Here is a 13,047-nt window from a genome sequence, read left to right on the forward strand (position 1 = left end):
CCCACCCCAGTACCTGACATATGCTAGGCAAGTGCACTACCCCTGAGCCTTAGCCCCAGCCCATGAATACTTTATTTTTTAAGTTGTGGTTTTTGTTTGTTTTTAATATTTAAATAAATACTGCTTTTTGTTTGTTTCTCAACCATGTGAGTATATTCTTTATTATTAATTTGGAAAGAAACATACAGAAGCAAGTCACAATAATATGTATACTATTTTTTATTATAAAACTATATGAGTGTATAAGCATGTAAAAATTAAGTTTTTACTTTGGTAAGTGGGTTGAACAAAGGAAGCTATCATTTTGAAATTGTGCATTTCTCTATATATTTTACTTCAATAACTTTAAAAATCTTCTTTCCAAAAAAAAACCCCATCTTGATAGGATTTCAGCATTTTTTTCTCTTATTCCTTTCATGATTGAACAGGGTCATCCATTTGAAGGCTGTTGCATAGTCGATAAATAAAATGTTTTATAAATAAAAATAACTACCTTTTCTGGTAGTTATTTTTATGTTTCAGTTTTCTCAACTATAGGGCCCATGTTTCTTTTGATTGCTTTTGTTTTTTCACTCTTTATTTTTTTGTGTGTGGGTTTTTTTTTTTTCCCCCTTGATACTGAGGATTGACCCCAGGGGTGCTTTACTACTGAGCTATATCCCCAATCCTTTTTATTTTTTATTTTGAGATGGGTTTTGTTAAGTTGCCCAGGCTGGCCTGAAACTTGCAATCTTCCTGCCTCAGCCTCCCAAGTTGCACCACTGGACATGGGTAATTTTCTATTATTTTTCTAAAGGACAAAAATGCAGGGGGCTGGGGTTGTGGCTCAGCGGTAGAGCACTCGCCTAGCAAGTGTGAGGCCCTAGGTTCGATCCTGAGCACCACATAAAAATAAATAAATAAATAAAATAAAGGTATTGTGTCCAACTACAACTAAAAAATAAATACTAAAAAATGCAATAAAACTGGTTTTCAAACTTTATTTAAAGCAGTAGATTTATTTTTAAAATGAAATTTTAAAAACCTCCCTGGATATCCTACATGTGAAACAATTCCTTGCATATATACTTCTTAGAATATACTGTAAAGAGCTACTATAATAAAATCTTTTGGAAATTACATAAACAAATCCAAAGATAGGGCTGCTGCCAAAATTAGACTTCTGACAAGTAGATAATATACCATTACAATAGCCCAAAACGTTCATTACTAACATACAAATACCAAATTAACATAGCAAATGTATAATGTGTGTATCAAAGCATTATTTACACAAGAAATGAATATAGAGAATTGTGTGTTTAACCAACTACCAAATTATGTTACAGCCTAAATGCTTTTACAGTAGTTTACCCCTTATCAGTGGCAGGGCTGAGGGAGGTTGAATGTAATCCAAGAGCTCCAGTAGATTTTTGAAATTGCTGATAGTACCAAATCCTATATGTACTGTGATTTTTCCTATGCCCATGTATGTAACAATGGTACTTTGAGGCCATTATTCAGTAAGATGAATGTTGCTTGAGCATAGGCAGTATGATACTTAAACGATTATCTGATATTGAGGATGGCTACTAAGTGATTAAGGGGTGGGTAGTATATACATTGTAGATACTTTGGACAAAAGGATGATTCACATCCTGGTCAGGCAGAATGAAGTGGGATGGTGCAGGAATTCATCATGCTACCCAAAACTGTGTAATTTAAATTTAGAAATCATTTCCAGAATTTTTGGGGCCATGGATTAACTGAAACCATGGAGAGGTGGGTAACTACTATATTAGCCAGGAAGAGGAGTGAACACTGCTGATTGACTGCTGCTTTATTAAGGATTTCAGAGAGTAGTTGGGGCTTGAGATAATTTGACTGATTTGATTTGGTTCTTTCCCTTCATTTTAATAAATAGGAAATAAATTATGAAAAGCCTGAAGAATGTGGTGGGGAAAGACTGATGTTAAACCTGGATATATTAACACGCCTCAACCTTTTTGATCTTAGGGTCCCTTTATACTTTAAAATTCAAACTTGCACCTTTCATAGGTGGGCTTCATTGCTTGCAGTTGACTGTAATGATGGCTAAATTGTCATCTGGGATTTCTTGACAAGAGGAATTGCTAAAATAATTAGTGCATACATTCATCCAGTCTGTTCTTTATGATAAGGAATTTTTACTTAAAAAAAATTTTTTTAATGGTGCTAAGGATCAAACTCAGGGCCCTGCACTTTCTAGTGGAGTACTCTGCTGCTGAGATACACCCCTAGGAATTTTTAGATTAATATATTAAATATGAGTTAAGATAGAGGATTGAATGGTGACTATCTACTAAAAAATAAATTGAAGATTCCCCAGCTGAACGTGGTGGCACCAACCTATAATCCCAAATGGGAGACTGAGGCAGTAGGATGACACTTTCAAGGCCAGCCTGGTCAAGTTAGTGAGACCCTGTTTCAAGATAAAATTAAAAGGGCTGGGATGTAGCTCAATGGTAGAGCACTTGTTTAGGCTCTGATTCAATCCCCAGCATCACAGAAAAAGAAAAAAGGGAGGGAGGGAGGAAGGAAAGAAGAAAGAAAATTAAGGATCTCTGAAGATGCTTTTGTTTATGTGGGATATAGCTACTGATATTTACTAATTTAGAAGTTAAAACATATTTTTAAAGCTTATTAGTTAAATATAACCATAATAACATGAGATGTTTATATGAATATTTTGTTTTTGAAAACAAAAAATATATTGTAAGAAGAATGGCATTGTTTTGTATTTTCACAAATCTTTTTAATGTTGCCTAAATAGAAATTGGCTGGATTCTTACATCTGCTTCTGCATTCACTTTGTTGAAATGTCACAGATCACATAGCCTCAGGAAAACTCATCTGCATACTTGGGAGATAGGAGTAAAGAAGGCAGATACTATCTGTGCATGATAATGAAAATAGGTGTGACCTTACAGAGTCCCAGAAAGGGCAGCAGTTGCCCCTTCACTTGGTTAACCTCTGCTGTGTACTATTCATGAGCTGTATGATCCCTGTATGTGGCACATATTTCATCAATCTCTTTCTTTTGCTTTGTTGCAGAGTCCTTTGGGCAGAACTATCCGGAGGTAAGAGTATAGTTTTGTCATAGTTTTAGGAAAATCGTGATTATGTAGTGATTATGTTGGTTGACAAAATAACATTGTGATAGATCTTTCGCTATGATAAGGGATTAGATGTAGATGTTTAACTTTGAGCAGGGGTAAGTAGATAGATAATATTAGCTAAAAATTTCACCATAATGTTATAAATCTTGTCAATTGCCTTTAGGTTAAAAAAAAAAAAGCAGACACAATTTTTATAAAAATTTTTTTGTAGTTGTAGATGGATACCTTTATTTTATTTATTTATTTATTTTTCTATATGTGGTGCTGAGGATTGAACCCAGGACCTCACACATGCTAGGCGAGCACTCTACCACTGAGTTTACAACCCCAGCTCCCCAAAACAGAAAATTTTAATTGAGTTTTTTTTTTTTTTTTTTTTCCATCACTTGTACATACATTTTTTTTGTTCCTGTGGGCTTTTATTTTTACATAGTAATAATCAATAAGTATCAATGTGCTTTTACAACACTTAAATATGTTTCGGCATAGGTGTTGTTATTTTAAGTGGCTTAATACTGACATAAAATAATTATTTGATTTCCCTAATGTTACCTATATAGGCTATTATGTGTTTTTGGTTTTTATTCTTAAATGGTCAACAGGTATGACTCTAGTGGTTTTTCTTAGATATTGCCCATTTGGCCTCCAGAAAGTTTATACAGTTATAGTGGTATGTAAGGGATAGATCACATCTGTTTCCAAAAATTCATGGTTAGCTTTTATAAATATTTCTTCATTTTGCATAATTGAAAGGTATAAGAAGACATATAGAGACTATTTCCATATGCATTATTATTTAAATTCAAGAGAAATGTCATAAATGGCAGAAAGCCTTTAAGAAATAATTTAGATGCCTGGCCATTATTGTCTATATTTCTGTATTTGTTTTAATTTTTAGGAAGCTGATGGAACTTTGGATTGCATCAGCATGGCCCTGACTTGCACCTTTAATAGGTGGGGTACATTGCTTGCAGTTGGCTGTAATGATGGCCGAATTGTCATCTGGGATTTCTTGACAAGAGGCATTGCTAAAATAATTAGTGCACACATTCATCCGGTCTGTTCTTTATGGTAAGGAATTTTTATTTTAATTTTTTTTGGTGGGGAGCTGGGGATATAGTTCAGTTGTTAGAATGCTTGCCTCACTGGGGATTGTGCAAGGCCCTGGGTTCAATCCCCAGCATTATGAAAAAACAAATCCATCACCTGTACATAGAAAAAAATTTTATGTGTTTTTGTTTTTTGCTTCTGGGTGGTGCTGGGAATCGAACCCAGGGCCTTGCATTTGCTAGTGGAATACTCTGCTACCGAGATATACCTCTAGAAATTTTTAGATTAATATGTTAAATACAAGTTAAAGTAGAGGAATGAATGGTGACTATGTATCTGCCATTTTCAATGTAGATATTTTAATATTTAAAGTTTTAGGTAATCAGCCATCAGTCATATCATCAGCTGGGGTTGTAGCTCGTAGTCCGTGTAGACCCTGAACCCATACTGTCCTTAAAATACCTTTGTAGGGAGACAGTCACTATAATAGGGATTTTTTTTGGTACTGGGGATTGAACTTAGGGGCACTCAACCACTGAGCCATATCCCCAGCCTTGTTTTGTATTTTATGTATTTTACCACTGAGTTGCTAAGTGCCTTGCCATTGCTGAGTCTGTCTTTGAACCCAGGATCCTCCTGTCTCAGCCTCTGGAGCTGCTGGCATTACAAGCGTGCTCCACTGCGCCTGGCTATCATAGAGATTTTTTTAGTCAGGTTCCTTCTGGGAATATTGCATTACTGAAATGAGATATTGTAGCTGTAGTATAATCATTACATGACTTTTCATTTAAAATAAAGTCATGGTTAGGAGGAAATCTTGGAAGTCATCTAGTCCAACTTTCAAGTCTTGTTCTTGAATTCATGCTTGTTCCTTCATTGAAATGTATTTGATAAGGTTTATTATCAAATACATTGGGCTGATATCTGTTATATAAATTCCCATTGACTTCACTCTTACTCTCTGAATTTACTTTATTCATGTCAGAAAATTTGGGGACTGGATTTTTTTTTTTAATGAACTTGGTGCCCTTAAAAAGCACTTAGTCAGATCAGGGTTATTTAAATTATAATTATTTCCTGTTGTCTGAATGGGGGCAGCAGTATTTTAAAGCACTGGCTTGGGAATTGGCTTGAATGCCTATCTGGGATCTAGGAACGACGATTGGTCAAACTTTGATTTACAAAATGGCCTGGCCTGGATGATGTGTTAGGTCCCCTCCAGCTCCTGTGCATTTCATTTTTGCTGTTGTATTCTTACAATAAAGATTTAAATAGATACATATATTTTTAACAGCATTAGTAGGACAGATATAATTCATATAACATAAAATTCACCCAGTTTAAGTGTATAGTTCACTGTTTCTTTTACTTTAAAAGTTGCATAGCCATCATCACAATCTAATTTTGAAACTCCTACTTATTAAACTATGTGTACATTTTGATTATGAAGAAATATGTATTCATCATTTTAGAAAACAAAACAATAGAACTACTCTTCTCCTTTGTCCTATCATCTAGATATTACTTCTATAAATGTTTTCATAAATTTCTACATACAGTTTTTTTAAAGTTAATGCTATAATTTATTTTATATTTTGCTTTTTTTTCCTCCCTAACACTATCTAAACGTTTTCCTACTTAATAACTTTTTTATGGCTACATGTATTCTGACAGTTAAACTGTAATTTTTTTCCCTTTTTGTAGTGCTAAAATCAAATCCAAGGTCTTGCATTTTATAACTTAACTATTTTTTTGTGTTTTTTTTTTTCCCTGTTACATAATGTTTAGTGTATGTCTTTGTCCATAAGGTTTTTCTCATATAGTCATTGATTGATTCAGCAAACATTTATGTCCCAGGATTTATGTTTGGCATTGGGAATCCCAAAACAAATGAACAGTTATTGTTTTATTATTTATTTATTTATTGCCATGCTGGGCATTGAACCCAGAGGCAAAATTCTTGATTATTAAAGGGAAGTGAGTTTGCAGGCAGGTGCATGTAATAAAGGTTCTATACTAGAACTATATTTAAGATTTAGTGGAGGCAAAGGTATAAAGGAAAAAGTGTCAGTTGTACCCATGGAGAATATTGTTCAGAAAAGCCTTTGTAGATGAGGTGGTTTCTAGCTCATACTTGTAGTATGAGTAGGCATCTGCCAGGTGCATTCCAAGCATAGGGCACTGCATATCAGCCTTAAACAAGTATGATAAGATGGAACAATGATATTTCAGGAGAGCTAGATGATGCTATGGGAGATATGATATGACAAGAGCAAGGTAAGATGAGATATTCATGGAAAGCCTTGTGTGCCTTATTCATGAATTTGAACTTTATCTTGGTACTGTGAAGTCATTACAAGATTCTAGGCAGGAAAGTGACTTGATGAGCTTTTATTTAAAAGGTCTTTAGAGCAACATGTGGAAAAGAGATCGAAGGGGACAGTGAATGAAGATAGGAAAATTGCACTGCAGAAGAGTGTTGCAGAGGGAAGCGAGGATCAGGAAGCAGAGAGAGACTCCACTCTCCAGATACAAAATATATACCCCATAGCTACGCATCCAGTGAACAACTTGCTCCAGCCACACCCCACCTGCCTATAGTCACCACTCAGTTTAATCCCATCAGGGATTAATTCACTGAACAGGTTAAGGTTATAACCCAGTCATTTCTCCTCCAAACCTTCTTACATTGTCTTACATGTGAACTTTTGGGAGACACCACATCTAAACCATAACACAGTCAATGTAAGTTATAAGTGAATATAAGTCATAGGAAAACAAATTATTAGCTTAGAGTAGAGAAGAGCTTCCCAACAGAAATGCCATGGATGGGATAGACTGCCCAAAAAGAATAGTGGGACTTTCCCTGCTAAGGCTTTCTGTCCCCTCTTGCACATTGGGAGGGGGCCATAGGTACAACTAAATAATCTTTACAGCTATATAGTCTTGGTCTGGGGGTGTGGCTCTGTAATGGAGTGCTGCCTGGATTCCATCTGCAAAAACCAAAAAATCTAAATGATCGTTAAAACTCTTAACACTTTTAGTAAAGATCTTTTTTTTTGCAAAGATACAAAATTTTCAGATGTCATAATCCCTAATTCTTGAGTTTATAGAATTTAAAATTAAAGAATTATTTTTATTTTATTTTTGTGCTGCAGATTGAACCCCAGGGCCTCACATGTGCTAACTGCACTGTACCATTGACTATACTCTCAGCCAAGAATTATTTTTTTAGAAGGGAAACCTCTCAGTTTTCACTTCTATTTATAACATAATTTTAAAAATTAGATTCCCCTCTACTATAACAGAAATATGAACTCATTTTGAAAGAGGGAAAAATGCTATAGTGCAGAAAGGTTTAAAGAAAAATGAAATCACAGCCACCACTGTTATGCAGTCAGATTGTACTAAAAAGGCTTAACAAGAATAGCAACAAAAGCTGTCCTTTGTTTATCCCCACTCCTAATCTTGTGGCACTACCAGTCTACTGCCATTTTTGGGAACTATTTCTTTTCTTTTTTTTTAATATTTTTTTTTAGTTGTAGAAAAACACAATACCTTTATTTTATTTTATTTGTATATGGTGTTGAGGATTGAACCCAGGGCCCTACACATGCAAGGCGAGCGCTCTACTACTGAGCCACCCACCACCCTCGCCCCCAACTATTTCTTAGATAATTTATCTTTTTTCTTTTTTCCAGTACTAAGGATTGAACCTGGGCATTCTATCACTGGGCCACATCCCCAGCCCTTCTTATTTTACTTTTAAATTTTGAGGTAGGGTTTCACTAAGTTGCCTCAAACTTGCAATCTCCTGACATGTTTCTCACATTGCTGGGATTACAGGCATGCTCATTATGCCCTGCATTCCTTCAGTTATTTATTTCTCTGATTCCTGCTTTCCTGTGGATTACTTGAACAAGGTTTTACAGTTCTGCTTTTTATTTATCTATAATGGTTTTATTTTTGTTTTTTTATTTTGTTTTTCAGTTGTACTGGAAATTGAATCCAGGGTTGTTCTACTAGTACATCCCCAGCCCTTGTTATTTTTTATTTTGAGACCGAGGCTGGTCTTGAACTTACGATTCTTCTGCTTCAACAACCTGAGTTGTTGGGATTACACTGCACCTGGCTCACTTAGCTTGAATCAGTAGGTTTTTAATATCTTTTTACCTAATTGGAAGAAATTTCATCCAGTTTCTTTAATAGTTTATTTTTTTTAAGTATTTGTAAGTCTCATTCTCTTTGGGAATCTGATGACATGAATATTAGATCTTTCGTTATAGTCCTGCAGGTACCTGAGGGCAATGGTTATTGTTTTTATTATTTTTTTTTAATTTTTAATTTTTTATTCTGTTTTCTTTCTATTCAGTTTGGGTATTTTTATTATTCTGTCTTCCAGTTTACAGATTCTTCATTTGATCTTTCTCCATTGGTTTTGAATCCATAGAGTTTATTATTTCAGTTATTATATTTTTCAGTTCTTGAATTCCATTTAGTGGTTCTTTTCTTCTATCTTCCATTACTTTGCAGATAACTGCTGGGTGGGAGTAGAAGAATAGGTCTCCACTAAGTTTCTGCTGATACCATCCTGTGTGGGAAGGATAAGAATGCCTTGTTCTCTTCTTGTGGCCTCCACTAACACGGTGGTGATGGGACCTCATTACTGTTGTTGGTTAAAAAAAAAAAGTCTTACTTGCCACTCAGCCTTCTCTGACAACACCCTTGTATGGGGTAAAGGTGTCCTATTACAATTGGGTAAAGGTAGAGTCTGGGCTATCTGTTTAGACCTTGAGGACTGGGGTGTGGGTGGGCTGCAGTGTTTTTTCTGGTGTTCATATAATGTTCAGGGTATTTAGATGTGCTTAGCAGGAAAAATTCATTCTTCCTTTTCTTAATTATTTTTAAATAACTGATACTTTCTTTTTGTTTTGTTCATGGTGCTACTTCTGGGATAACTTCAGAAAATTCAGATACTTTTCACCCCTGAAACCAGCTCCCACCCCCTGTCAAAATCTCTTTCTCTCCTTTTTTATTATTGGTGCTTGGGATTGAAACTAGGGCACTTTACCCCAGAGCTATATCCCCACCCCTTTTTTAATTTTTTATTTTGAGACAGGTTCTCAGTAAGTTACTTAGGGCCTTGCTAAATTTCTGAGACTAACCTCCAATTTGTGATCCTCCTGCCTTAGCCTCTGGAGTTGCTGAGATTACAGGTGTGTGCCACCGTACCCAGTTTGAGTATACTTTAAAAAAAATGTTGACCTGTGCGATTAGAGCAATGTGTGTGACTAACACGATTCATCTATAATCATGGCACATTAAACTTTAACTTCAAATATGTGCTAAATTACCTATTTTTTTTTTTTCCTAGCTGGAGTCGAGATGGCCATAAGCTCGTGAGTGCTTCCACTGATAACATAGTGTCACAATGGGATGTTCTTTCAGGAGACTGTGACCAGAGGTTTCGATTTCCTTCACCCATCTTAAAAGTCCAATATCATCCAAGAGATCAGTATGTTTAAGCTGTTCCTTTCCTAGGGTGGGGTCTAATTCTAAAAGGATTAGCTCTGGGCTCATGATAGTTAAAGGTTTTAGAAGGCATATGCACATATCTTCAAATCTAAATAAAATAATCTCTTCATATAGGTTGGGCCTTCTGGGTACATTTTGAGGAGATTGTGATTGTATTATATAGTTAAAAACTGGCCAATATTAAGACTTTAGAAATGAGCAAACGTGAGAATACATATAATAACTGGGCCTTGACTTGGGGCATTTCCTTCCTTGATTATTTGGATTTCTTTAGCATGGGGATGTAGTTCATACTATAACTACCTTTAAGAAAAAGAAATATCTACATTCCATTACCCAGACAGAACTACTTTTATTTCTCTGGGTTCTCTTGTCAGCTTCTCTGTAAGTATAAAGCTTATTATTTAATGCTTTGTAGCTCAGTCCATATTAAATGTACCTAAATATGCATTTTTTACATAGTTGTAATCAGTGTTTTTTACTTTATTTCATATTTTACTAGTTTTTTCTATCTTCATATTTATTTTTAATAATCAGTTTTGTTAAAATAAGATCTCATAATTTTCCTAAATTTTTTTTTTTTTTTTACTGTTATAAGACATGTAGATTATTTGCTTTTTCACTATTTCAAAGTTGGTCTGGGAGAGTTGATGAGAGTAGTGGACAGGGATCAGTGAAAAGGACAGGGAATCAGCCTGCTGATACCAAAGCAATAGCCAATGTGCTGTTCATATTTTTAAACAGGAACAAGGTTCTCGTGTGTCCCATGAAATCTGCTCCTGTCATGTTGACCCTTTCAGATTCCAAACATGTTGTTCTGCCGGTAGACGATGACTCTGATTTGAACGTGGTGGCATCTTTTGATAGGCGAGGGGAATATATCTATACAGGAAATGCAAAAGGCAAGGTAAGCCAAGAAGCCTGGAGGTTGGTGAAAGGATCGTGTATCTTTGCATTGGCTCATTTTATGTGTACTTGTTCTACTTCTTTTGAGTTTTTAAAAAATTGCTGGATTAAGCATGGCTTTTGCTTGTAGTAAATGTAGCTTCTTTTTCTTTCTTGCCTTAATAATCACTTCTGTTCTTTAGATTTAGAGTGGGCAGAGGTTATTTGACATAGAAAAGGGTCATTACTTGATGCTAATGAAGGGCTATGACTAAATTATAAAACCAAATTTAGAAGTCCTGTCACCAGCTGGAACACTGCTGATGAAAACATCTTCACAGCTAGTTGTATACAACCTTGTGTGGGGCTGGGGTTGTAGCTCAGTGGAAGAGCACTTGCCTAGCATGTGTGAGGCACTGGATTTGATTCTCAGCACCATATATAAATAAATAAAATAAAAGATCTATTGACAACTAAAAAAAAAATCTTGTGTTATTCAGGCTGCCTTAACCTGCAGTACTGAGACTTCATCATCTTTCTTTTTCCCTTCCTTTTAAACGTCTAACCTTGCCTTTTGGAATGTTTGGAAGGTGTAGGCACTCCTTCCTGGGATGCATTGTAGTAGGTGTTTCTTCTGTGGAATAAGAAGTCAAGTTAGGTGAGCTTTCAGACTCTTTTTATGCTTTAAGAGTTTGTAGTTGCATTAGGCACCTTGTGGTTTTTTGTTTTGATGGGGGCACGAGAGCTAGTGTAATTTCATGGTGACTTTAGAAATGACAATTTTTTTAAAATTATGATAAAAGTTCAAAAATAACATAAAATTGACCATGTTAAGCATTTTTAAATGTGAAGTTCAGTGGTATTAAGTGCATTCAACCCTCACCACCATCCTTTCCAGAACACTCTTTATCTTGTAAAACTGAATTACTGTAATCATTAATAATTTCCCAGTCTCTCTTCTCCCCCAGCTCCTGGCAATCATCATTATACTTAGTTTCTGTGAATTTAACTACTCTAGTTACCTCTTAAGTGAAATCAGATCTCATTTTCCCATCTGTGGCTGCACATTTTCTTAGCATGATGTCCTCAAGGTTCATCCATGCTGCAGCATTTGTCAGAATTATCCTCCTTTTCAAAGTTCACTAATATTGTAGGTATATGTCACATTTTGTTTTTTCATCTGTTGATGTATACTTTGGTTGCTTCCACTTTTTTTTCTTTTTATCCTTTTTTTTTGAGACAAGGTCTCACTAAGTTCCTTAAGACCTCATTGAATTGCTGATTTGTGGCTTTGAACTCGTGATCCTCCTGTCTCAGCCTCCCAAGCCACTGGGATTTCAGGCATGTGCCGCCATGCCTGGCTCCACTTTTTGACTATTGTAAATGATGTTAAATATTCTATTATAATATGTCCTAAAGGACATATAAATAAATTTGAAGAGGGAAAAGGGACTATCAGTTGCTCAGGTTGAATACATGGGAATAGAGATGTTTGCATTTTTACCCAGTCTCTCACAATATTTACTCTTTTTTTCCCTCTTTTTTTCTTGTAAACCTTAGATTTTGGTCCTAAAAACAGATTCTCAGGATCTTGTTGCTTCCTTCAGAGTAACAACTGGAACAAGCAATACCACAGCCATTAAGTCAATTGAGTTTGCCCGGAAGGGGAGGTGAGTGAAACCTTGTCTTTTTAGGGAGTGTTTTAAAAGTAAGAGGAATGCAAAAATTTGAAATTTGTAGTTTTTCTATATATTAAACTTTAAAACTTTTATTAAAGTTGTTAGAAACTTTCAGTATCTGGTTCTTGGTTCATAATTAGTCACATTTTCCTTATCTGATAATTATCAGATAGTTCCTTTACAGAAAAGATATTTGAGTGGTTAGTGCTTAAAGCCAGAATGCCTGGCATATATTAAGCACTTGGTATTTTATGCTTTTTAGTGGTGCTAAGGGTGGAACCCAGGGCCTCGTACATATTAGGCAAGTGTTATGCCACTGAATTTAACCCCCAATTATAATCAGAACTGATGTCATAAAATTCACGTGGTAATTGAACATGCATTTACAGAAAACCTGTTTACCCAAGTTAAAAGTAGATATCAACAGAAACAAAAAGAAATTGGTGTCAGAAAACACTCATCCTGTTCTGTTTGGGGATACTTGCCGCAGTCTGGCTGGGCACACAATCACGAGCCACCACACAGCTTGTAGATTCAAACAGCAACTCTTTATTCCCGAACTCACACCAGCCGTCTACAATCACTTTCTGGGGAAATCCACGTTCTCTGCCCAAATCCACCTCCACTGGGCTTCTATCTCCAAAATATACTGTCTGAATCCCATGAGAACTCAAGGGGAACTCAGGCAGCAAGATACGCCCTATTCCCAGCAGGAATAATCTTAAACCTTAAACCTGGAACCTAAACTGGGAACGCCCTAA

At 35.6% G+C, this 13,047-nt stretch overlaps 1 protein-coding gene across 13 annotated transcripts in view; it reads left to right on the plus strand.

Moving 5' to 3' along the window:
- Window positions 1-13,047, plus strand: part of Rbbp5 (RB binding protein 5, histone lysine methyltransferase complex subunit) — a 43,040-nt gene that overhangs the window by 7,192 nt on the left and 22,801 nt on the right. For 9 of the 13 annotated variants that reach the window (XM_048809558.1, XM_048809561.1, XM_048809559.1 and 6 more), the window contains 5 exons: window positions 3,073-3,098; window positions 4,036-4,208; window positions 9,562-9,702; window positions 10,467-10,629; window positions 12,168-12,277. In XM_048809558.1, coding sequence (XP_048665515.1) covers window positions 3,073-3,098; window positions 4,036-4,208; window positions 9,562-9,702; window positions 10,467-10,629; window positions 12,168-12,277 — 613 coding nt within the window. Of the gene's footprint in view, window positions 1-2,100; window positions 2,155-3,072; window positions 3,099-4,035; window positions 4,209-9,561; window positions 9,703-10,466; window positions 10,630-12,167; window positions 12,278-13,047 lie in introns of those variants that run through there. The other 4 variants (XM_048809565.1, XM_015483784.2, XM_048809567.1 and 1 more) reach the window with 4 other exon arrangements.

The sequence above is a fragment of the Marmota marmota genome, unplaced genomic scaffold (genome assembly GCF_001458135.2).
Source record: "Marmota marmota marmota unplaced genomic scaffold, marMar, whole genome shotgun sequence".
Classification (NCBI taxonomy): domain Eukaryota; kingdom Metazoa; phylum Chordata; class Mammalia; order Rodentia; family Sciuridae; genus Marmota; species Marmota marmota.